We start from the raw sequence: 24,547 nt of genomic DNA, 5'->3' as shown, positions 1-24,547 counted from the left end.
TGTGGCCATGCATGTAATCATTATAATTATTCTTCTTCTTTACAAAAAGGTAAAAGGGATGGACAAATAAATGAGAATGATGATCAAGATCAACAAAATATATTCCTTGAAACTGATAGTGTTGTTGTGAGTCAAATGAGTTTGTAATTATAATAATATTAGAAATTTGTAATGGAATGGGCATGCAATTCAAGATGAGCAGCCCAGCGAGGAAACTACAACAAGAATAATGTATAAGACTTAATTTAGTTGGAATTGGACCCCCAACCTTCTTTTATTTTCTTTTCTTTTTTTCTTTTTTTGTGTATACAGTCAAAGTCAATCTCTATAGAGTGAGTAGTGACAAATTTTCCCTCCTTCTATGTTATGATGTTATGTTACCAAAACTGATAGAGTTATTATTTTCATAGTCATAATCATAATCAATTTTATTTGTTGATAAAATACATGGCTCATTCAGATCAGATATGCATATGACTGGAAGAAGGAATAAGAATGAGATAAAGAGATGCCAAACTATGATTGTTCATTAATACCAAAATAAATACTTGGGTTGGGTTGGGTTGGGTTGGGAATGGAACAAGTGGACAGCAACAAATCATTAATCAACCAAACATATTCCTTGATTTGTTCCCAAGAAAAACAAGGCTCTATACCTGTCCTTTGTATCTTTTCTTGTTAATTTGTTATTGGGCCTCAACTCAACTCCATCATCAACCAATGTAGTCCAGTCAGTCCAGGCCTGTTTCTTTGTTTATTTGACCTCATCTCTCATCTCTCACCTCAAGGCTAACTAAGCATTCATACATTAACATTATGATTAGGATTAATGAGCCAACCACCACTGCTCTACTAGTAGTATAGTACTAGTCTACAACTCACTATTCTCATTTGAAATTGCAGTGCCTGCATGCCATGTGTGTAATATCATCTACATGTACCTCCAAGTGACAATTGATGGTCCCCATTTTGTCCATTTCTTGAGAATGCCGTGGGTTGCAGGCAATTCCCCCTGTTTTTGTTCTTTGCTATTCCAAGAATTCAATACATACATATACATATATATATATACACACACACTCTCTATGCACTCAATTGCTTCCTCATCAGGACACTTACTTATATATATACATAATTTCAGGCTAAAATAAATATGCTTGTCATGACTTGTGTGGTTTGTATTCACCCTATTCGTCTAGGTGGGTCACATTTGCTGTTTTAAAAATTAATAAATAAAGAAAAAACATAAATGAGTTGATTTACAAGTCTTTGTCTTTTTTCTCCTTTTGCTGTCATTCTAATCTCTTCTCTCTCTTATCTCTATGGATAAAGAAATATATATAGAAGCATCTACATGTTTCTGAATTTTCTCAGAGTATAACATCATTGCATGTGTGATCTGATAACTGAAAATGAATATTCATACCCAATAATCCAATTAATCACACTCTTATCTTACCCTTTCTTTCCCTTATTATCTGCTTTACAACTACTTTCTAGTTTCTACTGTTCTGTTCTGCTTATCCACATGCCACACACAATATCACCAAATCTCTTGTTTCCTCATTTTGATTTGTTATATGAAATCTCATCATAAGTGTTATAAATGAAGTTAGTTAGAGTTAGAGGTGGAAAAAATAATACATGATCAGTAATTAATTACGTATGTACCAACAACAACCATAACCGTATCATACAATAATATATACATTACTTACTTGGCACTTGGCAGAGGTCTATCTTTTTGTCCTTCACAATAATCAATGCCATCCTCTTCTAACCTCATTATCATTAAATAAAATGTAAGCAAAAGAAAAGAAAAAAGAATATCAAAAAGACATGTAAAGTGAAAAAGGTATATTTATATATATATGAAAATTATAAGAGAGAGAGAGAGAGAGAGAGAGAGAGAGAGAGAGAGAGAGAGGTTCTTAAACGAGCGTACACACATGAGAAAAATAAACCTCTAGTGCACGTATGCATTTCATGTTTTCTTCCTTCCTTTCATTTTACTATAAATCATCTTAATCTCAAACTCCACGCAATCTCTCTCTCTCTCTGTCTCTCTCTTTCATAACATATAGGAGGAAAAAGTAGGAGGAGAAGAAGAAGAGGGACCCCTCAAAACTCAGGCAAATGAGAGCAACCATAGCGCCTGCCTATAAGATCCACCTCTCCCCACCAGTAGCAGCATCATCCACAACCACAACATCAGAATGCGATGGCCCCGGTTGCCACCTCCACCCTTACTCGGGGACAACAGATTTCGAAGCTAACGCTGCCATGATCCTCATCATTCTTTTGTGTGCACTCATTTGCGCCCTGGCTCTCAACACCGCCATACGTTGCTTCCTTCGTGGCCAACAACACAACCATCGTAGTCGCCCAGTGGCCACCGAAGGCAGCAGCAGGCTACAACACCAGCAACAGCAGCAGCAGCAACAGCAGAAAAGTAATGTAGGTGTGGCTGCAGCTGCGCTGGAGGGGGTTCCAGCGCTGGTGTACTCGGCTGAAGTTCAGACTAAGCTGGCAGGGGCCGAGACAGAGTGTGCCATTTGCTTGTCGGAATTCGAGGAGGGGCAGGGGATTCGGGTCATGGCTAGATGTAACCATGGATTTCATGACCAATGCATACACCAGTGGCTGTCTTCCCACTCTTCTTGTCCCACTTGCCGTACCTCTTGTCTACCTCCTTCTCCCTTAACTCCACATCAACACATGGAAAGCTGCAATTCCCAAATGGAATGACTTTTAGTAACTCTGTTTCTCTCTCTGTTTCTGTACTAATACTATGTACAAAAATTGCAAATACAAGTTCTAATGTGAATCTCATCTGGTATTTCTCCTCCCATTTCTTTATCTGCTTTAACTTTAGGTACTAATAGCAAGTAATGAATATATATATGTGTGTGTAAATATAATCAATAATTGCTGCTCTAGGCTCCATCTATGATCTTAAGGGTGGTGAATTTTTACATTTCAGCATGGCAAAGGCCTTGTGGTTGTGTTTAGATGTTTGATTATGGACTTCAGTTCCGTCTTGATTTCTTGTCTAGGAAATTTGATTATGGAAGAAGAAAAAGAGAAAGGAAAAGGGAATCATACCATTTGATCATAAATTTATAGGCAAAATCATATCATATCTTATCATATCATTCATCCAATTCTCATTGTTCTAAACTCAACCCAGATAAAAACAAGCAAGAAGCAACAACATCCCCGGAATAACTAATAGGTACGTATACACTGAAAAAGCCAACAAACAAACTAACACACACTCTCTCTCTCTCTCTCTCTCAATCACTGACAAATCCAAACCACACTATATCATCAATGATATCATCTCTCTTTCTCTCTCTCTATATATATATATATATTTATATATGTGATATATCTAGAAGCACTTCCTGTGAACAATGGATGGACCAGATTCATCATACTCTGCCTTTGAAATCCACATCTGCAGTCAATTCAGTAGATAAAATTACAAAAAAGCCATTTCAACATGTGTAAAAAGAAGAGAAAAAGATATGAGAAGAAAAAAAAAACCTGCTGGAATGTGCTGAGTGAAGCCAAAATAGAGCCACCAATCCAAACACTGTATTTCCTCTCAGGAGGAGCAACCACCTTGATTTTGACACTGCTTGGAGCAAGTGCAGTGATCTCCTTGCTCATACGATCAGCAATCCCAGGGAACATGGTGGAACCTCCACTAAGCACAATATTACCATACAAGTCTTTCCTTATATCAACATCACACTTCATAATAGAGTTATAGGTAGTCTCATGGATCCCAGGAGCTTCCATTCCAATCAGAGATGGCTGAAACATCACCTCGGGACACCTAAAACGCTCAGCTGCGATAGTGATCACCTGTCCATCAGGAAGCTCATAGCTCTTCTCAATGGATGAGCTGCTTTTAGCAGTTTCAAGCTCTTGCTCATAGTCCAGAGCCACATAGGCCAGCTTCTCCTTGATGTCACGTACTATTTCCCGTTCGGCGGTTGTGGTGAATGTGTAACCTCTCTCTGTTAGGATCTTCATCAACGCGTCTGTCAAGTCTCTTCCAGCCAGGTCCAGACGAAGGATGGCGTGTGGAAGCGCATACCCTTCGTAGATGGGGACGGTGTGGCTTACACCGTCACCAGAGTCCATTACAATACCTAACAACAACAACAGTATCAACATGAGGTTTCATATCGAAATCAATTAGCAACATGTATTTAATTCAATAAAAGAAATACCTAACAACAACATCAACATAAACATGAATTTTAATATCAAAATCAATTAGCAAGGATTAGATTCTAATACCTGTGGTGCGGCCACTAGCATAGAGGGAGAGAACTGCTTGGATGGCAACATACATGGCAGGGACATTGAACGTTTCAAACATGATCTGAGTCATCTTTTCGCGGTTGGCCTTTGGATTAAGAGGTGCTTCAGTAAGGAGGACAGGGTGTTCTTCAGGAGCAACACGAAGCTCGTTGTAGAAAGTGTGATGCCAAATCTTTTCCATATCATCCCAGTTGCTAACAATGCCATGTTCAATAGGGTATTTGAGTGTAAGAATGCCTCTTTTGGATTGAGCCTCGTCTCCAACATAGGCATCCTTCTGACCCATTCCCACCATAACACCCGCATGCCTTGGCCTACCCACAATGCTAGGAAATACAGCTCTTGGAGCATCATCCCCAGCAAAACCAGCCTATCAAAGTCAAACAAACACACTTCTAATTCTTGTTAAGATCAACTCTAAAATTTTATAACCATCAATGTTAACTCTGTGTGACAGAGATGAGAGAATTATGATTGCTTACCTTAACCATTCCAGTACCATTATCACAAACAAGAGGCTGAATTTCCTCACTTTCTGCCATAATTAGCTGTAATTACTAATTACCCTTGTGTTTGTGTTCCTGTGGATGTGATCAACAGCAACATGTGGAAAGAGGTTTCATTTAAAAACTAATCCTTTTTTAGCTTAGTTACCAATTGATTGGATTGAATAAAAGTAACAACTCTAGAATCCAAGAAAAATCTCATTTTCATAGTCATGTAATTTATTTAACCCATATCTTTTCAAAAAAAAAAAAAATAAATTATTTAACCCATAAAAAGAAAAGCAGTGTAACAAAGCATCAGCATTTGGAATATGGAAACAAAAGTGATCTATTTATTATTCTACATGAATTGAATTGAACTATATATGATGAATCACACAAACTAATAATAGCATGGAAGTTGAGAAGCTTACCCAGCCAAGCCAACTCCAACTACAACTGAGATCAGAAGAAGAGAGAGAGGAACAGCTAAAAGAATTGCCTTTTATTTTCTTCCTAAGAAAGAATTGCCTTTGTTGCTCTGCAAATTATAGAGCTTAAAAGTGAAGCAAAAAAAAAAAAAAAAAACACATCACTTGCCAAGTTGACAATCACCAAACACTATATTATGCTTTTAGAATGATTAAAGGGAGAAAAGGAAAAAAGAGATTCTTCTGCCCTTTACACTAATGCATTATTATTTTTCTGTTAAGAGTATTATTTGGATTTGTGAAAAAAAGTAGTATTATTGAAAAAGAAGAAAAAACAAATGGGCCTGTGAGGCCTACTAGTATTGGGGCCTGTAAGGCCTATTAGTGTTGAGCCTGTAAGGCCCACTAGTGTTGGGCTTTGCTAGTCTTCTCTTCACTCTACCAAAGACGAGAGAGAGAGAGAGAGGGAGAGAGAGGTTTAGGAGGCAGGAGAAAGGAGTGGCGGCGCCGGAGAAGGAGGTGGGGTTTTGATTTGATTGGTTAATAATATGTGGTTGAACAGTGTTGGAGCTAGATTCAATGGCAGTGCCGGTGGTGCTGTCAGTTCTTTCGTCAGATATTTCTCGAGAAAACGCGCCGAGAATGTGAGAAAAATCAATCCGAAGGTGAGTCCTCAAGAGGCTTCTTCCATTGCTCGCAATCTATACGATGTCATCAAGGAACATGGTCCACTCACCATCCCCAACGCTTGGGTTCACGCCAAGGTCCTCCCTTTCTTCTTCTTCTTCCTTGTATTTGTTGCTATCTGATCTATGATGAGAATGCTTAAAACATTGTAATGATAGATACATACATAGATATTTAGCTGTTTATAATCAAGCTTCTAGCTTGGTCCAATCCAACTCCAACTATTTACTCTATTTCGTTTAAAAGCTAATTTCTTCCATTTCTAATAATGTTTTCAAATTCGAACATGGTTCAATATTGTCTATTTTAGCAGACTGGTGGATTTGGAAATATGTGTTCTTTGTTTGCTTCACTTGAGTTGACCAAGTATGATCATTTGTGATCTCTTATGAATAAAAATCATGACTTGCCGTTGCCCATTTGATTGATAATGAATCTCCAAACAATTATACAAAATTTGTGTAGCATAAGGTAATTTTTTTTGTCTACCACAAACCCAATTTGTATAAATTCCCCTAAACCTTTGTTTAGACTTGTTGAATATTAAGGGTGGCTGCATCTTTGATAGTTTGTACTGTTCACTGTAAATGTTAATTGTATTGATATGCTCTTGTCAAGTATGTGGTGCTTTGGTTTCTAGTCTATGCAGGCACTTGTTTGTATGTGACATGTGTATCCATTTGTAGTTTATGTCAGCTTCAGAAGTTGAGTGTAGATTTAGTTGCTGTAATTAGTTTCTGTGGGATTCATCCCTTTTAGTTCAGAGTTGAACATTTTAAAGTTTAAAGATGCAAATTGAAGATAAAAAGAAGAAAGAAAAAAGAAAAAAGTTCTCATCCCTTTTAGTTATGTAACTATATGCGTCTGTTTATTATTTCAGGACTCTGGTGTTGGTGGAATTAATAGCAAAACACACATGAAGCTGCTCCTGAAATGGATGAGGGGAAGAAAAATGCTGAAGCTGTGGAGCACTGGAGTTGGCTCAAGCAAGAAATTCTTGCTCTCTACTTTGCCTGAAGATCCAAAAGTTACGCAAATAAGGAGCGATATGGAAGTTAAAATCCAACACAAGAAGCCTTCTTCGAGTAAAGGGAAAAAGAAAACCAGATGAAAAATTTTAATCTGGGACTGCTTGCTGCTTTGATTCTACAATCTTAGGACATGGATGAAGTAATCAATTTTAGCTGATACATATTATATGGACTGTTGAAGATTATTTGTTGATTGTGATGTTAAGTTCAGTACTATATCAATATGATGAGCCAAAGACTTTGGATCATCAAAATAATTTGTTGTTTTAGATTCCAACATATAACTGGAGATTCAAGTTTTTGTTTGTCAATTTTGTAGTTTTTTCACAAATATATGCCAATTAGTTCCTTTTTTCTTTCCTTAAAACTCTAAATCTAATAATGTCAATTTTGAAAGTACTGAATAAAATAGAGCGGAAAATGTGATTCTTTGATTGTACTATAATAAAGTCAATCAATCAAAACTAAAGAGCTATTCATCCAAAAAAAAATGAAGGCATTTTGACAAAACAACAAATGGTTAAAAAGAAAACAAATAAGAGGAATTCACAAGAATAAGCATTGAATAGAGCCTTGAAAATGTTAATGAGAGAGAGAGAGAGAGAGAGAGAGAGAGAGAGAGAGAGAGAGAGAGATTGTGAGGTAAGCAAGTAAACACGACAGAGTCAATAAAAACCAATACGATAGTCTATGCTACTACTATAGGATGATATTGTAAGGTACCAGAACAAGAAGGGGACAAATATCATATTTAAGGAAGGCCCAACACACTTGGATTGATCAGATTGTGGACCTTTCCCACTTGCTGCAAACAAACACAATAGTCATCATGAGTTGTGCCAATCATGATCATGAATGCCTAGGTTGGGCAGCTACAGATCCATCTGGTATTGTTTCTCCTTACAAATTCAATCGCAGGTATCAATTGTTTTCTCTCTCAATATCCTTTTTTTTTTCTTTTTTTATATATTATAACTGACAAGACAACAGGGCTGTTGGGAGTGACGATGTCTCCATAACCATTACTCACTGTGGAATTTGTTATGCGGATGTAGTCTGGACCAGAAACAAACATGGAGATTCCAAATATCCTGTGGTGCCCGGGTAAGAATAAAATAAAGATCTGATTTTGATTCCATTCATTTCACTGATATAGCTTTTTACTGAATCTGATTCTGAGGTTTTGGCTTTGGGTAGACATGAGATTGTTGGGGTTGTGCAATCTGTTGGGTCTGGTGTTAGTCGTTTCAAAGTAGGAGACCATGTTGGTGTTGGAACATACGTTAACTCTTGTAGAGATTGCCACTACTGTAATCAAGGCCTAGAAAATCATTGCCAAAAGGGATCTGTTTACACTTTCAATCATGTTGATGCTGATGGCACCATCACCAAAGGAGGCTATTCTTCTTTCATTGTTGTCCATCAAAGGTACATACATATTAACATAACAATAAATACGATTTTTGCACTGCCCCTGAATATTTCCTCTACTTGTATTTTTCTCATTTTTTTTAATAATTTGCTTATGTCGCTATAACTTATAAGTGTAATTGCAGTATTTCATAGCTTTAAGCAACTTAAAATTTAACTTAATTGGCATTAAACATACAAATAATAACACTAAAAAAACACATAATTACCCTCATAATTCATTGTTAAACTGTTATTTATGCATTTATTTTTATTTAGACTCTTGAACTGGCCTAAATTAAAGTTGTGTTAGTGCTATATCAACAAATTGTTTAACAAAATGAGCAAAATGCAACTCCAAAAGAATATTAGCAAAAATTTTTGCGACAGAGAAAAACAAAAATCTACAAGGGTCATCGTTCGGGGGAATAAATCCTATTTATTCTTAACAGTATGCTGACACCAAATTGGTTGGGTAATAATCTTTGATTTCTGTCTCTATAGATACTGTTTCAAGATACCTGATAGTTATCCACTAGCCTCAGCAGCACCTCTTCTTTGTGCTGGAATAACTGTTTATGCTCCCATGGTTCGCCATAAGATGAACCAACAACCCGGGAAATCATTCGGTGTCATTGGGCTTGGTGGTCTTGGACACATGGCTGTCAAGTTTGGAAAGGCTTTTGGCTTGAATGTAACAGTTTTCAGCACAAGCATTTCCAAGAAAGAGGAAGCTCTGACTCTTCTTGGGGCAGACAAATTTGTTTTATCATCTGACCAAGAACAGATGAAGGTATAGATAATATAAGAAGAGATGAAGTTGGTATTTTAGTAGTCTGTCTACTTGCTATGATCTTTATTCTGATTAAAGTTTGATTGTATCCAGGGTCTGGCCAATTCGTTTGACTTCATTATCGACACAGCATCTGGAGATCATCCATTTGATCCATACATGGCACTGTTGAAAACATATGGTGTCTTTGTCTTGGTGGGGTTCCCAAGTGAAGTCAAACTAAGTCCTGTCAATCTTAATTTGGGTACTTGATACATCAGTTTCCTTATGAAATTCAGTAGTTTTTTTTGTCTGTGTGTGTCCCAAATACTTATGTGTATGTGTTTATGTGTGGTGACATGAGACAGGTGATAAAACCCTTTGTGGGAGCACAGTAGGTGGCACAAGAGAGATACAAGAAATGTTGGAGTTTTGTGCTGCTAAAGGAATACAACCCAATATAGAAGTGATTCCAATTCAGTATGCAAATGAAGCTCTCGAGAGGCTAATAAAAAGAGATGTCAAATATCGGTTTGTGATTGATATTAAAAACTCTCTCAAATGAGAACCAATTCATAAACACTGTCAAGTGTCTTAAGTGTTTTGGTTTAGATGAATTTAAGTATGCCATATTTTGTGTAAGTTGAGTTGGACTGAATTAGGGGGTGTTGTGTTGGTGATCTCAAAGACAACATAAACATATAGAAAGTATACTATCTATCTATCTTTCTTCCTTATACTTTTAAATGAGTAATACTATCTAATATCTGTCTTTGATACCATTGATACAAAATCTGATACTTGAATCCTATTCAATCCTAATATCAATATTCTTCGAAACTTTAATCCTTTTTTCATATATTTGAAGATAATATATATAAATGCAAAATGAAAATAGTAGTGTCTTGGTCTCTTATTTCCATTATACAAGTTTACAACGATATTAGTATTAAATAATTGAAATTTAAATACTTTATTGACATAAAATTATTAAGAAAGATCAACTATTTTTAAATATTATGGAATTTCACATTAATTGGACACAAAATTCGACAGGTAGTGTTTTACATCATTCCCTTTTGATGAGCCCTAAGTTGAATTGAATGAATCCCACTAACAACCCAGAAAATGGACAAAAAAAGAAAAGCAAAATCTAAAGCACAACAATGCTTGACAGTTGAGATATACAATACAGTGCTGCTATGGCTGAAGCAAGTACTATCATCAAGTCTCCCTAAACTTCATACATATTAATAAAGCAATCAATCCTCAACCAGGAAAATACTTTCAATACACAATCACAAAAAACAAACCGAGTGAAATCTCCAAACATCTAAGCAAAGCCATCTTGGACATAAACACCATCTTCCTCTTCCTCTTCCTCTTCCTCCATCAACTTGTATTGTATTCACTCAAGTGACTCACCCGAAACCTCCACTCTCCTTTTAAAGGATCATACAATAGAAACTCGGCACCTTGATCCTCCGCCTTTCTCTTCAGCGTCTCTTTGTAAACCAAGAGCATCTTCAAAGTCCATAAAATCCATTTTCCCATACCCCACTTTGCAAACCACATCTGTTAACAATCTGCTTCTAGTGATGATGCAATCGGAGAAATGCAGGGGAACCAGTACCGGCGTCTTCCATCTCTATGCCCATCATCAATCATTGCAAGACCTTCCTGTACAATCAATTTTTTCCAAGGCTTGTAAGTCACATTGTTACCATATAATGGTTTTTCTTTTTCATTTTTTTATGAAGTTAGGAAAAGAAAATGGAGAATGGCAAAACAAAGCAAAGATAGCATAGAAAGAAAAACTTACATCTAGCAAAGTATCAAGTGCATCTGTTGCACGACCAGATGTCCAAGAGAGCCGCCTTTCCACTTCATCAATGGTAACAAAACCTTGAGCCTATGAAAAAATAAAAATAAAGTGAAAGTGATTGTAATAATCATTCTGGCTGAAAGAATGACTGGTAATTATAGACTGATCCTTTGTGCTCTATAAGATCATCCACTCCACCCTTGAGCTATTTAATGCTTAGAGCAAATAAGTTATGTGACATTGAAAGGAAAATAAACACAGAAGTAACTTGGACCTGGGCAAGCTCCAAAATTTCATTATGGTCTTTGTTCAACTCTGTTGGAACAGAACGAACAAGCTTTTTTCTTCCAACAGAAATCACCTCAAAACCACTCCCTAGAACCTGAAACCAACGCACTACATTTTTTGTACATGAAAATCCTAAAACAAACACGGTAAACAAATCCAAGGTGTGAAAAAAAACACTTATGATATTACCTTGAGTTTACTTATAGCTCTTAGGCAGTCATCCTCAGAGACAGCTTCTCGATCAGTCTTTCGCCTCCGACGAAGCAGGTTGCAGAGTTCTTGTAAGTTGATCAAACCTCCATTGTGAGGCCTTGTCGCCAGACAAATATCAACAATTTGAACACCTGTCTACCCAACAGTACCATCCAACATATTAATCTCAGCTTTATGTACAGTACAGATTCTTAGTTAAATTAAAATCCATAAAGACATTCGTAATCGTACCAAGTTCGTAGTAGAAATCACCAATGCCCAAGAGCTCAGCCCAGAAACCCTTATTTGAAGCTAAGGGGTCTACTCCAACTTTTGTACACATCTCATGGAATTGTGATCTGAACGCAGGATTCTTCCGAATATCATTCTGCACACACATCATCAACCCTTACTTATTTGAAGTTAAGATTGTAATAATAACTGAATGTTGTAATTGGGATTGAGGTGGTAACCTTATGCTTGCGAGCGAAATCTTCTAATTGGGAGCGAAAAGTGGCAAGCTGCTCCTTCATGAGATCAGTTCGAATCCTGGCCACATTTTCTCCAAGCACTCGGTATTGATCCTAATTATCAATTCCAATTTGAAAAGAGACTACTCTCATCTCATAATCATATATCATATACAAAAACAAAAACAAAAACATAAAAGATGAGAATTCAGAACAAACCCTAGCAGCAGCTGCCGTCTGTAAGCCACCAATTCCAGGTCTCCTCCTCATTGTTGTTCTCACTATGCGTTCAGAACCAGATTAACCACAATAATCTTATCTTAATTTGATGATGATCGAAGAAAGAAACCCAGTTTTGAATATCCTGAAGTGACTAATTCAAATGTTAATGTGTTGGGATTTTCTTTCATGGGCAGGGAAGCTTTAATCAGACCAGAGAGATCCTGTAGCTTCTTCTTCAACCAAATTATTAGACACTTATATAAAATATGTATTGAGTATGTTTGATCAAAAAGTCAAAGGTAAGAAGTTTCTTTTCTGTTAAGAAATAAATAAAACCCAACAAGTAACTTCCTTAACATCATCAACAACCTTAACGTTAACATTATCCATCTCATTCTTATTTTCTTCCATGTTTCATTTTTGGACCAAAGATATCATAAATCCAAACATCAATTACTCTTATTTTAACTCCACTCCTTAAGAACAGCCCAGAATGAAAATGAAAACCCATACAATACAATACAATACAATACACACTCGTATGAATTGAACCTAAACTCTGATAAATTCTAAGAAAAAGAAGAAAGTTTAAAATATCTATGAAAGGTAACCAACCTCAAGGCTCAAGGCTCAAGGCTCAAGACTCAAGGATCCTCCGGCGCGGATCCACCAACCGATGATGGTGACTGAGTACAAGAGTGTCGATCGTAGATCTGGGGCGTTTAGGAGTGACCAAGAGAACACAGAAGAAGTGAATTTTATAATTTATTAATTTTTTTCTTTTTTTTAGATTTTTACTTATTATTACATATACTATCAATAAATAACGAATTAATTAGAGTGTTAATCCAATATCATCCGTACAATTTTGCTCGGTATGTCGTTTCCCTTACAACACAACACAACCGCGTTGCGTTAGAACTAAGCCAAACGCTTTGTCGTTTTTCCATTTATCTCATCTTTTACTTTCCCAAAACGACAACATTATATTTCATTAAATTTTCAAAAATAATAAATTCTCAATTGTAATACTTTATTGAAATACTTTCTTTTTTATTTTTCATTTGTTTTTTTTATCATATGAATTTTAAATTATATATATCATAATTTTTAAAATGTTAATTTTATTTAACTTTTTTTTTCTGAGAAAATAATTTTGTTTAATCTTTAATAAATATTACTTAACATTATTTTCTATTAATAAAAAATTACAAAGTTATAAATCATTCTTTAAAAATATTTATATTATACTCCATCCTACAACAAACAAAATATAATATATATTGAAAAAAAAACATGCTCTATGCTAAATATATTAAGGTGTGTAATTTTGCTAAATGAGTATCAAGGTTGGTATCACTGTCATTTTGAAATGTGAATTAATACATCTTAAAAATTAAATAAAAAATAATATGAGTTTATTTTAAATTTATAAAGGTACACTAATTTATTATTTTTATTTTATATAAAATATATATTTAATTTATAGTAGAAAAAATATATATGAAAAAAAAAATTATTGAAATTAATATGCGAATTTTTTAAATAAAAAAATAAAAGTAATTTTTTAAAATTAATTTAAATTTATTTTATTTGATATTAGAGTGAATGAACTATGAAGTACAAATAAAGCTTCCTTTCTTTTAACAATCCCTCATATTTTATCAAAAGAAATTTATAAAGAAAATAAAAGGCAAGAAATTGGTGGTATCTATCAAAATCATGCACGTTGACTCTCATCAACTCCAACATACGATATAAAAAAGAAATGAGCAATATGAGATAAAGGGGAATATGTTCTCAAATTGAATATTATTATTATTATGTATACATATATAATAGGGAATATATGCTTAATAAACTAAAAAACCAAAGTTTTAATTACTTAATTTGCAGGTCAATATTAATTATGTGCGTGTGCATGTAATGTTATATCACCAATCCTAAAATTTATGATTTTTATTGTGTTGGAAATAGAGCATTGTTATTAAGTATCAGTGTTGTTTAGCACTTTTTATAAGTTGCGTTTTACACTTAGTTAACGATATTCCTTAAAAGTTATTGTCTTAAGTTATATGGGACCCAATACTTAATTACATCAATAACGATATAACACTGGGGAGAATTTTGGGCATCAATAATGCCTTTTAACATTTCTCGTTGGAAATAACATAAAGTAAGCACAAAATAAATAATTTATTTACTATTCAAAAATAAAATAAAATAATAAAACTTCATTCAAACTAGACTATTACTACTACAAATATGACTTTTGGCGTCGTTGAACACTTCCGTTGATTGATGCAATTGGTTAGTGCAAAATAAAAGCGTCGATTCTAACATTAATTAATAGTGTTAGTCCTAACATATTGCCAATGTATAAACCAACGCAACCATGTAACAAAAGTTGAAAAAATCTTAACTACATGGTTAATTTCAATATACCTTAACCGCAAACTACAAAATAATGTGGTTAACCACGATTAAATTACTATTTTATATATTAAAGAAAAAAAGAAAAAAATTCCAATAAACATACTCAAAACACAAATTTGTCTGCTGCTAATAATATATAGAGAAATAAGGATCAAAAGATAAGGATAGTATTAGTGAAATGAATCTTAAATTTTATTATTGAGTAAAGAAGGGTCTATATACATGAACTAAGTAACAGAAATCTGTTACAGAAAACAGAAAAGAGCAAACAATATACAACTGGCTAAATAACCGAAATAACAGAAAATATATTCTCTGTAGTACGCCCCCTCAAGATGAGCTATATATTTTGATGATGCTTATCTTGCTCAAGAGAAAGTTATGTTGAGTGGGAAAGAGAGCTTTGGTCATTATATCTGCGAGGTTGTGCCGAGAGGGAACATGAATGAGCTTGAGTCGATTTTTGTTGACTTGGTCTCGCACAATATGGCAGTCTATGTCTATGTGTTTTGTTCTCTCGTGGAAAACAGCATTCTCGGAGATGTGCAAGGCAGCTTGATTATCACAGTAAACTGTTGCTGGTGTGGAGTGCGTAATGCCAAAGTCTTTGAGGATGTTGAATAGCCAGAGAAGTTCGCATGTTGTGTTTGCTAGGGAACGATATTCTGCTCTGATACCATATTAGTGAAATGAATCTTAAACTTTATTATTGAGTAAAGAAGGGTTTATATACATGAACTAAGTAACAGAAATCTGTTACAGAAAACAGAAAAGAGCAAACAATATACAACTGGCTAAATAACCGAAATAACAGAAAATATATTCTCTGTAATAGATAGTCATCATGATCATAAGTAATAAATAATCTTTGTGTATATAAAAATGAAAATATATGTAAAAATATTAATTTTATATTGCAGTTTGGAATCTGTGCTGTATAAGTAGATATTCTGCTCCCTTATATATATGTATATATAATGTGAGATTTGTTTGTATGTATTGTTTGGGTTTGGAATTAATTGCTCGATGTGTCCAGATTTGATGTTTTTTCTTACATACGTTGTTTTTGAACCAATGCAAATGAACTAAACAGATTTCCCACTCGTAAGTATCGGTTTAAAACTGATGCCTATGCTTGCAAGCGTCAGATCAGTTCTCAAGCCAAAGACATTCCTTCATACGTACGTGGTATAAGTGTTAATTTCCTAAACCGACACACACAATAAACTTATAAGTCGATTGATTTAGTATCTACACTAAATCTGGTAGTGTATATGGTAGCAGTAGCCCAAAATGAAGAATGGTTACAAAAATAAAAGCAACATATCTTAAATTAGCAAGTAAATGTTTACAATTGTTCACCAAAAGACCAAAAGCAAAAATCATGTTAAAAGGACTTCTAATTGCTTGGTTGAATTGGAACCAAGCAATTATATTCCACTACCACTTTGCCAAATAATAATTTATATAATTGAACAACATAAATATGAAATATAAGTTAGCTACAATAATGTAACACAAAGTTAAGACATGCAAAATGTGCTTATGTTTTATATAAATTTGCCCCATTTACCTAAACGATGCTAAAGAACTTGTGACTTGTAAGGGTATACAAGTGAGAGAGTGATTTGGTATTTCAATTTTAAGGTTGGTAGATTATTGATGCGAAAAAAAAAACTCTCAAATTCTCAATTCAAATTTATTTATGGTTCTCGACTTCTCGTAAAGTCTTGTGAGTGAAAATCTCATATATAATTCTAGAATAACGATAGGAATAGTTCTAATTTTCATGTAGCTCGATATTTTAGAACGAAGAGCATTAATAAGATTCCAACTTAATATTTTTTGAGATTTTGAAAAAAATTGCTTGTTAGTGAGCACAATACAATGAATGTTATAAGTTATGTAACTTTATTTTTAAAACATTGTTATAAGGTACCAATAATATCTAAGTAGTACTGATTAGCGATATTCAATAAAAATTAATATATTAAATTATATGGAATTCGATAATTATATCAATAGTGATATGACACGTTAAAAAATGCTAGGCACTAATGGTGTCTTTCTCTTATTGTTATTCAAAGTAGTGCATATTTTAATTAATAGTGTAGGTTGGTGATAGGTAGACCAGTAGTTCCATGCATGGTATGATATGATTTGATAACCTATATTTTACATTTATTTAATAATAATAATAATAATAAGATGGCATGTATATATGTATATTATTATGCACTTGTGCTAATAATGCAGTGTAGCATATATACCTAAGAATTCGAAAGAATGAACCAACCAATGGACTGAAATTAATTTCATTAAATAGTGTACATATATGTTTTTATATAATGTATAGTACTATATACACTTAGTAATTTAAAGTGGTAAAAGTAGTGTGTTAGGATGCTTTCATTTCAAATATTAAGTAATAATATGTTTTGTTATGTACTTTGTGATATGATGAGAATATGTTTCGATCATTCATCGATCACAGATTTGATACATTGTTCCAACTGAAGCTATATACATATAGTACATGAACTTTGTAAATATATATATCTATATATAATCAGGATGCTCTGTTCACTCTCTTCCTATCATTTAATACAAGTATTAGATACTATATAGCTAAAAAGTAAATGAAGGACACGACACGTGATGAATGATGAAGATGAAGATGATGAAGAAAGGGGTTCATTCATGAAAAAAGAAAAACACAGGGACAAATCCAAGATTAGTGTACCACAACTTGTGGGGGAGACAAGATAATATAATATGCATTTGATTCTCTTGATGATGACTCTGAGAGTCCCCTAAAACGATTCTCTATTGATACTTTCTATGCATTGGAAAAAAGAGAATAATGCAAGTAAAATATTTAAAGGGAGGTTGCTTAAAGCATTGATGTGATATGAAGAATTTAATCTTTCTTTCTCCCCACTTATTCTGGGGCCATCATCTTCATTCATTCATTAATTCAATTCTATTTAGATCATCACTAGATCTTCTGTAAACCACAAGAAACTACCACACACACACATACTAGTTAGTTCTCAGCTATAATACTATATTATAGTTAGTTACATGCCAATCTTGCTTTACCTTACCTGTTAGAGAAGTAATAAAGACTTTTGTATTGCTTAAGAGACTATATAGTTAAGCTAATATATAGAATTAAGAGTGGAGTGGAGTGGACATTAAATGGGAGAAGAAAGGATGACGAGAACAAGTTGTGAAGAATGGAAGCCTTTTATGGCAATGGTAGTAGTCGACTTTGCATTCGCAGTCTTGAATATTCTTCTAAAGAAAGTACTTGACCAAGGATTGGATCATTTGGTTCTTGTCACCTACCGTCTCACCATATCTGCCATTTTCTTGGCCCCAATTAGCTACTTTTGGGAAAGGTACCTTACCTATAACTCCTATAACTATAACTAAACTACCCAATTCATTTCATGGAAAAACTACTACTACTACTACTTCTACTTAATGCACTAACACTCATGTCATACATACTCGTATTCATTCCCAAGTCTCGGCGGCAGGGCAGCCCTTGTCCCCCGCCAAGGCCATCTTTAGGTTGCGGTGGTTGAGGCCGCAATGATTTGACTGACAGCAAAATTAGTCTTTTTTTTTGTTTAAATAAAATCCAATTACTTCTACTTCATGCACTAACACTCATAGGCAGGGCAGTCCCCTGTCCAAGCCCTGAGTTCATCACCTCAACTCTCAATATATTATAATAAAGCTTGCTTTGCTTTGCTTTTGCTTGTAGGGATGGTAGACCAAAGCTTACAGTTCGTATCTTATGCTACCTGTTCCTAAGTGCTATTGTTGGGTTAGTGAGACTCAACTCTTTTCTTTCTTTTTCTCCTCCATTAAAAATGAACAACATATTCTCACATGTAAAAAGAGTGGATGTACCTTGGCTTTGCAGGGCATCTCTAACACAGTATCTGTTCCTTCTTGGAATTCAATACACATCAGCCACTTTTGCATGTGCCTTTGTCAACATGGTGCCTGTCACCACATTCCTAATGGCCTTACCATTTGGGTATGTTTTTCTATATAAAGCAACAAAGAAAACAATAACAAGATACATATAAGTTATTAATACATGTGTGTTTAATGCTTTTGCTCAGATTGGAAGCAGTTAACATCAAATGCAACAGTGGGAAAGCCAAAGTAATAGGAACATTGGTGTGTATAGGAGGTGGTGCTATTTTACTACTATACAAAGGAGTCTCTTTGTTTGACAACAACCACTCACATGCTACCATAGACAGGGCCATTACTAAACTCAGCTCCTCTAAGAAAGCAGAGAGATGGATGATTGGGTCAATAGCTCTAATCATGGGAACTCTCTCATGGTCTTCCTGGTTTCTTTTGCAATCTAACATAGGCAAGAGATATCCTTACCAGTATTCGAGCACTGCTATCATGTCCTTCTTCGGTGCCATTCAGTCCGCTATCTTGAGCTTCTCCACCGGAAGTAACCTCTCTGTGTGGATTCTAAAGGGGCCGCTGCAAATTGTAACAGTTGTATTCGCTGTAAGTATTAGCCACCTTGGCCTTTTAGATTTCAGTGTTAAAAGGGCTCATAAATAATCATAGATTCAATTTCCAGGGGATGGTAGGATCAGGGTTGGGGTTTGTCACCATGTCATGGTGTGTAAAGAAAAGGGGTCCAGTCTTCACAGCTGCCTTCAGTCCACTTGTTCAGATTATGGCAGCCATGATAGATATCCCCATTTTGCATGAGAGCCTCTACCTTGGAAAGTCAGTAGTCACTTCTTCACCTTCCATATTATTTAATACATTTTCTACTTTTCAATCCTCCCAACTGACATTCTCACTGTTTTACTGCCCCTGTCCTATGGTTTCAACAGTGTGATAGGATCTGTCGTAGTAATCATCGGCTTGTATATCCTCCTTTGGGGTAAAAAGAAAGAAATGCAGAATTTCGCCAACAAATTAGCACAAGAAACGGAAGAAAACAAGATACAGGAGCCACAGTTACAGGCTATCACAATTTCTAGTGAATCACAGGCTGTCGCAGTTTCCAGTGATTCGCGTCATTCTTAAATCGAAAACTAGCATTGAAAATGCACAAGAATCAACTTGCACATTTCCACTGCCTCAATAATACAAGCATTCCTTCCACTCTCCTCTGCATCTAAAGTTGGAGAAGCTCTCTAATATTCTTTGAGTGTGGGTCATGTTAATGTAGTTTTTGAAGGGTCATCTGAATCAAATTCAAACTAATAAGATATTTGATCAGAGGATACTTACCTTTTTCCTGTAAACATGTGCCATACATTACATAATATATACAAAATATAAATATATATATATATATATCTCCCAAGTAAACTTCAATTAGATGATTCAGATTTCATCCTTACCATGTGAAAATGTGACATAATATAAAATAATATCAAGTACAGGGTACAGCAAAAGTAATTCACACAATTAAATTAGATTTGTTTGAGTAACAAGCTTCAAACATGAGTTTCTACACAACTATTATCTAGAAAAAACTATTATGAACAATTGCAAACAATTGCAACTCAGTAAAGAGCCTTCTACTATACAAGGTCCAGTTCTATCCTTCACAGACTTAATCAACAACACCACCAAACAGCAACCGGGTAATGCTTTCAAAATGTCGAGCTACTCCAAATTTTAAGCTCATATGATGAAGAATTGTCAAAACTAAAGGTGCAACCTCACCATCATTTCCAATAAATCTATAGATATGAGTCTAACCACCATTTCATGATGCTCTCCGTTACCAGTAAAAAATAAATTAACAAAAAAAAAATCTCCTTGTTCCCTTTCAGACGCCCCAACTTCACTCTTTTTAGCAAGTTTAACCCATTGTCACCTTCACTCCATCTCCATGAACTCTAGTTTCAACTTTTTGTTGTCGAGCCTTTTGCTACGTGAGCTGGGTTATCTACTTGGTCCTTGTCCTCAAAATCCTTAAATGGTTTCGGTTTCTCACAGACACAAGTGTGTGGATATTCATGAAACTCACCACGCCCTGGTTTCATCTCATCTGGTTCACCCATGAATCCTCTCTGGCACGACCTTACCTTCTTCGAGAAAGTGTCCCATCCCATCTGTTCCCTTGCCATAAACAGAGCACTAAGTTTCTTTGCATTTGGTCTGATGGTTCTCTTATGACCCATGTACCGCCTGCACAGTGTACCACAAAAGAAATCAGCAAAGTAATAGTTATCTCTCTAACAATAAGCAAATAGACTAGATAACAAACCTTCGACCAGCAAGAATTTTAGCCATATTGCCATTGTTATTGGCAACAAACACATCACTCTCATCGCTGACGATGTAGTCAATGGCAGCTAATCGTGAAGAGAAAGGAAGAAAAGGTTTAAGTTCTTCATTTCCAAGCATCTCCTTTGTGTAAAAGTTGGGAAAGAGTTCCCTTAGAGGACGTAAAGTTTCTTCCCCACCATATATTTCACCAGAAGCAACATAGAGAAATGTGTCATTTGTGTAACCAAGTGCTCGCAACATCAAACCAACTTCATGAGGGGTAAGTGGACATTTTCCTCGCTTTCGCTCTCCATCAGGGCTTAACTCCTGCATAAGGAAAAACAGTAACAGGACGTCCATTTAGATACACAGAATGGTACAAATTTTACAAACTTCCAAGCATGGTACTCTAAATATGTTGATCGTGCGAGTGCAGATAAATACAAAATTATAAACAACATATTATTTGGACTTAGAGATCAGAACTATAAAAGTTAGTAACTCACAGGTAGTGTTTCCCAGCGCTTTCTGATTTCACCAAGTTCATATCTCTCTTTGTCACCCCCACCATAATAACATCCAGAAAATGCTAACATATCAGGTTCAAACCTGTGGAAAAAAGGATGTCAGAAACTAACCATAGCCATAATCGTACTTGTCAGCATATTATGTATCAACACATGCAATGCAAGCAGTTTGACATACCTTAGGTGAACCGCAATGAAGCGTCCTGCCATCTTTCTCATTCTCTTCACAAGTTTGTGACCAAGCTCTTGTATAGGTTTTGTAAATCTTAAAGCATGATAGTTGACACGACAACGCAGCTTTTGCAGCTCTTCTTCAAGGTCATTTGAGAGTCTGTAATCAAACTTGGTCAATTGCACAACCTGCAAACCTCCTGGTGTTAATTGTAGCTTCTCAAAAAACTAAAAACAAATCATGACAAAATTTCATTTGTGCAACATATGTGCATCATTAACTAGGAGTTAAATGCAATTAGAATGAAAAAAGGGTCTGCTAATATCTAAAATTTAAGTGGCAAAGTAGCCTTACACGTCTCCTCAAAAGTATTGGCAGCACTTGATCAAGATAATAATCAGGGGCAGATTTCCTAGGAACACGCATAGTATATGGAGGCTTTTCCATTGATCTCATGACTTTCTCAGGAACTCTCTTAACAATGGTGACATCTTTTGCAAGAGAAGAAATGAACCAATTGACATCAAAAATGTCAACAAAGTCACTGCAAACAAAGTCATTTGAGAAGCAATTGTCAAAAAGGCACGCCTTTAAAAAACAAAATTGAAGCATAATGCTATAAAAGTAATGAATTCAATCAATCATCACCTATCATCCTTCCAAAAGGAATGATGATCCAACTCTGGCACAACTAATGTAGCATTAAGAATTCGGGCAACAACCACAGCATCTGTTATCTGAGAGCACAGTGAAATGAAGACAATAATATGAATAATAATTTTGATAACAACTTTGATTAAAGCCCAACCCCACCAATAAAAATCATTAACTTACTCCTGTTCTTTGTTGATTCAGCCCTCCACTAGTTGCAATAAGTAAATAGCCATTGGAGAATCGTTGCCGAGTAGCAGCTACACAAACACACACAAGAATCGAACTTGCGTTAGGAAATATGCTTATTTTCCCAACACTTCGCACCCAAGCAAAGTAGAAGAACAATCGAACAAGAAGATTAGAAGAACGTACGAGTAAAACGCGGGCCTCTTTCACTACATCCATAGAAATGGTTGGAGTATTTGGATTTCCAGATATCAATGGGAGCCGTCCTACGTCCAAAATCCTGCAAAATCAGTAGAAAAATGTCAGTAAAGTATAGATATTTAAAGAAGAAGAAAGGAACAATAACAAGAATAATGAACAGTTATACCAGTTTGGAGTAAATAGAAGGCTTTCCAAGGCGGTGTGAGTACCATTCGAGATGAGAAGCTACGTGACCTGTGATAAGGGAAATCAAGCCAAGGCCAAAGAGCATAAGACCACAGACGAGTGACCAGGAGGAGGCTGAAGATGAAGAGGGGGAAGGATTGGGCGATCTGTAACAGACGAGGGGCTTGACGGTGGCGGTGGCATTGTGAGGGTTTTGGGGGTGAAGGACAGCCAGGTTGGGAGAGATGAAGCTAAACCTCCATGCCTTTGCTACCCCCATTTTCATCACATTTTCTCGCTCTGTAAATCTTTGCAAAAGAATGGAGAAATCGAACGAAGAAGAAGAAGAGCGAGTCGGTTGTTTGTGTCTTCTTCTACGTTCTTCTTTATTGGGTTTTCTCTTAATATTTAATTTATAATTATAAAATTATTTTCCATTTTCGTAACACAAAAATTAAATAAATAATGAAATTAGATGAATACATGGAAGTTAAGAATATTTTATTTTAAGTATAAAGAAAGAGAGAGAGGGAATGAGATCTGTTCTGTTTTCCGTTTGTGGAGGAATTAATATTATTAAGAGAAGTGGGGTCAATTGGGGAATATTAGAAGAAAATTGAGGGTAAAATGGGTATTTTGTATTTTGGTTTGAAACCCAAAACAAAACAATGAAACTTTTAGGTGACAGGGACGGTCGGTCATTGGTGTGGACTCCCATCAATTCTCATCTCTTTCCCATTTTACCCTCCTCCCCTCCACCCTATACTATAATAATGAAATATAATTTTATTTATATTAATAATACAGCCATTCCATTCCACTTCATTTGTACTATTTTTTATAATAAATAAATATATAAATACACCCCCATTCCATATTGAATGTGCCAGAATAATTGTTTATAGAGAAACCTTAGTGTCTAGTATAAGTAAGAGCATTGTCGTTGGGTATTAGTGGTGTCTAGTATTTTTAAAATATGTTATTTTATGATTAGCTAGCGATATTCTTTAAAAGTTATTATATTATACTATATGAGACCAGATATTTAGTTGGACTAATAGCGATGTTGACACGTAGAAAGGTGTTAGGCACTACTGGTGCCTTTTAACATTTCTTTATAATTAAGTATCGAATTTCATATAATTTAATATATTATAAAACGCTATATTTAGATGATAATAGATACTACTGATGTCTAATAATAATAATACTTTTATGGATAATTAGTAGTTTTTTCCCCCAAACTTTGACATGTACTAAATTGTGCCCCTTGAACTTTTTGGGCCGTTAAAAATTCCCCCCGAACTATTAAAATTGTTAAATTTAAGGACTTTTGTCTAATTTTAGTAAAAAAAATTCTAACATGGATGAATGTTCAAGGGGCATGATTTAGTACATATCAAAGTTTGAGGGGTATGATTTGGTAGATATCAAAATCTGGGGAGCATGGTTTAGTACATAAACAATCACTGAAACAATAAAATTGAATGAAATTAGACAAAAGTCTTTAAATTTAACAATCTCAATAGTTCAGGGGAATTTCTAACGGCCAAAAAAGTTCAGAGAGCACGATTTAGTACATGTCAAAATTCGGAGGGAAAAATTACTAATTAGCCTACTTTTATTTATTTACTAAAAGTATTAAGCCAATAATATCTAACACTATCATAACGTGATACTTTACAATTAATTAAAAATATTAATAACATAAAAATTATTGTATTAAATTATATAAAATTAATATTAAACTGCACTAATAATTATGATAGCATA

At 34.8% G+C, this 24,547-nt stretch overlaps 7 protein-coding genes across 14 annotated transcripts; 4 read left to right on the top strand and 3 right to left on the bottom strand.

Annotated features, from left to right (window-relative positions):
- The first annotated feature begins 2,136 nt into the window (after positions 1–2,136).
- LOC115715687 (RING-H2 finger protein ATL79) lies at positions 2,137–2,851 on the top strand. Its single transcript, XM_030644348.2, has one exon. The coding sequence runs from the start codon at positions 2,137–2,139 to the stop codon at positions 2,746–2,748; it is 612 nt and encodes a 203-aa protein (XP_030500208.2). The 3' UTR covers positions 2,749–2,851.
- A 268-nt stretch (positions 2,852–3,119) lies between these two features.
- On the bottom strand, positions 3,120–5,469 carry LOC115715684 (actin-7). The gene is made up of 5 exons (XM_030644342.2): positions 5,258–5,469; positions 4,821–4,919; positions 4,315–4,708; positions 3,550–4,163; positions 3,120–3,460 (listed from the first exon to the last, which is right to left on the bottom strand). Exons 2-5 carry the CDS (start codon positions 4,878–4,880, stop codon positions 3,395–3,397), a joined length of 1,134 nt encoding a protein of 377 aa, XP_030500202.1. The 5' UTR covers positions 4,881–4,919; positions 5,258–5,469; the 3' UTR covers positions 3,120–3,394.
- A 175-nt stretch (positions 5,470–5,644) lies between these two features.
- Positions 5,645–7,283, top strand: LOC115715688 (uncharacterized). Its single transcript, XM_030644349.2, has 2 exons — positions 5,645–6,018; positions 6,822–7,283. Exons 1-2 carry the CDS (start codon positions 5,803–5,805, stop codon positions 7,050–7,052), a joined length of 447 nt encoding a protein of 148 aa, XP_030500209.1. The 5' UTR covers positions 5,645–5,802; the 3' UTR covers positions 7,053–7,283.
- A 134-nt stretch (positions 7,284–7,417) lies between these two features.
- Positions 7,418–9,893, top strand: LOC115715685 (probable cinnamyl alcohol dehydrogenase 1). Its single transcript, XM_030644343.2, has 6 exons — positions 7,418–7,890; positions 7,963–8,076; positions 8,170–8,400; positions 8,887–9,175; positions 9,269–9,419; positions 9,523–9,893. The coding sequence occupies exons 1-6, from the start codon at positions 7,802–7,804 to the stop codon at positions 9,717–9,719; spliced, it is 1,071 nt and encodes a 356-aa protein (XP_030500203.1). The 5' UTR covers positions 7,418–7,801; the 3' UTR covers positions 9,720–9,893.
- Positions 9,894–10,161: 268 nt separating this feature from the next.
- On the bottom strand, positions 10,162–12,963 carry LOC115715686 (vacuolar protein sorting-associated protein 22 homolog 1). 8 transcript variants are annotated; one of them, XM_030644344.2, is made up of 8 exons: positions 12,767–12,961; positions 12,149–12,384; positions 11,933–12,043; positions 11,712–11,847; positions 11,457–11,611; positions 11,254–11,361; positions 10,977–11,066; positions 10,162–10,834 (listed from the first exon to the last, which is right to left on the bottom strand). In XM_030644344.2, exons 2-8 carry the CDS (start codon positions 12,197–12,199, stop codon positions 10,733–10,735), a joined length of 753 nt encoding a protein of 250 aa, XP_030500204.2. In that variant the 5' UTR covers positions 12,200–12,384; positions 12,767–12,961; the 3' UTR covers positions 10,162–10,732. The 8 variants fall into 8 exon arrangements, with proteins under 8 accessions (XP_030500204.2, XP_030500205.2, XP_030500206.2 ...); XM_030644345.2 differs by having other exon boundaries at positions 12,149–12,381; XM_030644346.2 differs by having other exon boundaries at positions 12,149–12,302.
- Positions 12,964–17,462: 4,499 nt separating this feature from the next.
- LOC115716374 (WAT1-related protein At3g30340) lies at positions 17,463–19,939 on the top strand. The gene is made up of 6 exons (XM_030645158.2): positions 17,463–17,991; positions 18,363–18,425; positions 18,525–18,641; positions 18,730–19,138; positions 19,215–19,366; positions 19,477–19,939. The coding sequence occupies exons 1-6, from the start codon at positions 17,789–17,791 to the stop codon at positions 19,670–19,672; spliced, it is 1,140 nt and encodes a 379-aa protein (XP_030501018.1). The 5' UTR covers positions 17,463–17,788; the 3' UTR covers positions 19,673–19,939.
- A 22-nt stretch (positions 19,940–19,961) lies between these two features.
- Positions 19,962–23,316, bottom strand: LOC115716373 (O-fucosyltransferase 29). The gene is made up of 9 exons (XM_030645156.2): positions 22,776–23,316; positions 22,595–22,688; positions 22,403–22,479; positions 22,217–22,305; positions 21,923–22,112; positions 21,575–21,756; positions 21,376–21,478; positions 20,868–21,196; positions 19,962–20,788 (listed from the first exon to the last, which is right to left on the bottom strand). The coding sequence occupies exons 1-9, from the start codon at positions 23,058–23,060 to the stop codon at positions 20,503–20,505; spliced, it is 1,635 nt and encodes a 544-aa protein (XP_030501016.2). The 5' UTR covers positions 23,061–23,316; the 3' UTR covers positions 19,962–20,502.
- Between the last annotated feature and the right edge of the window lie 1,231 nt (positions 23,317–24,547).

The sequence above is a fragment of the Cannabis sativa genome, chromosome 5, assembly GCF_029168945.1.
Source record: "Cannabis sativa cultivar Pink pepper isolate KNU-18-1 chromosome 5, ASM2916894v1, whole genome shotgun sequence".
Taxonomy (NCBI): domain Eukaryota; kingdom Viridiplantae; phylum Streptophyta; class Magnoliopsida; order Rosales; family Cannabaceae; genus Cannabis; species Cannabis sativa.
The sequence above is the reverse complement of the archived record's forward strand: the minus strand, read 5'-3'. Positions and strand labels throughout refer to the sequence as shown.

Bases quoted from the DNA above. Each gene is read 5' to 3' on its own strand.
- LOC115715685 (XM_030644343.2), top strand. From the start codon at position 7,802: ATGAGTTGTGCCAATCATGATCATGAATGCCTAGGTTGGGCAGCTACA. The intron at 8,077-8,169 runs GTAAGAATAAAA...GGCTTTGGGTAG, and splicing joins AAATATCCTGTGGTGCCCGG to ACATGAGATTGTTGGGGTTG. The intron at 9,420-9,522 runs GTACTTGATACA...GACATGAGACAG, and splicing joins TCCTGTCAATCTTAATTTGG to GTGATAAAACCCTTTGTGGG.
- LOC115715688 (XM_030644349.2), top strand. From the start codon at position 5,803: ATGTGGTTGAACAGTGTTGGAGCTAGATTCAATGGCAGTGCCGGTGGT. The intron at 6,019-6,821 runs GTCCTCCCTTTC...TTATTATTTCAG, and splicing joins ACGCTTGGGTTCACGCCAAG to GACTCTGGTGTTGGTGGAAT.
- LOC115715684 (XM_030644342.2), bottom strand. From the start codon at position 4,880: ATGGCAGAAAGTGAGGAAATTCAGCCTCTTGTTTGTGATAATGGTACT. The intron at 4,709-4,820 runs GTAAGCAATCAT...TGACTTTGATAG, and splicing joins ATGGTACTGGAATGGTTAAG to GCTGGTTTTGCTGGGGATGA. The intron at 3,461-3,549 runs GTTTTTTTTTTC...AATTGACTGCAG, and splicing joins CACTCAGCACATTCCAGCAG to ATGTGGATTTCAAAGGCAGA.
- LOC115716374 (XM_030645158.2), top strand. From the start codon at position 17,789: ATGGGAGAAGAAAGGATGACGAGAACAAGTTGTGAAGAATGGAAGCCT. The intron at 18,426-18,524 runs GTTAGTGAGACT...TTGGCTTTGCAG, and splicing joins TTCCTAAGTGCTATTGTTGG to GGCATCTCTAACACAGTATC. The intron at 18,642-18,729 runs GTATGTTTTTCT...GCTTTTGCTCAG, and splicing joins CTAATGGCCTTACCATTTGG to ATTGGAAGCAGTTAACATCA.
- LOC115715687 (XM_030644348.2), top strand. From the start codon at position 2,137: ATGAGAGCAACCATAGCGCCTGCCTATAAGATCCACCTCTCCCCACCA.
- LOC115716373 (XM_030645156.2), bottom strand. From the start codon at position 23,060: ATGAAAATGGGGGTAGCAAAGGCATGGAGGTTTAGCTTCATCTCTCCC. The intron at 21,757-21,922 runs GTAAGGCTACTT...GGAGGTTTGCAG, and splicing joins CAATACTTTTGAGGAGACGT to GTTGTGCAATTGACCAAGTT. The intron at 20,789-20,867 runs GTTTGTTATCTA...TACACTGTGCAG, and splicing joins AAAATTCTTGCTGGTCGAAG to GCGGTACATGGGTCATAAGA.
- LOC115715686 (XM_030644344.2), bottom strand. From the start codon at position 12,199: ATGAGGAGGAGACCTGGAATTGGTGGCTTACAGACGGCAGCTGCTGCT. The intron at 12,044-12,148 runs GTTTGTTCTGAA...ATTGATAATTAG, and splicing joins AGACGGCAGCTGCTGCTAGG to GATCAATACCGAGTGCTTGG. The intron at 11,848-11,932 runs GTTACCACCTCA...ATGTGTGTGCAG, and splicing joins ATTTCGCTCGCAAGCATAAG to AATGATATTCGGAAGAATCC.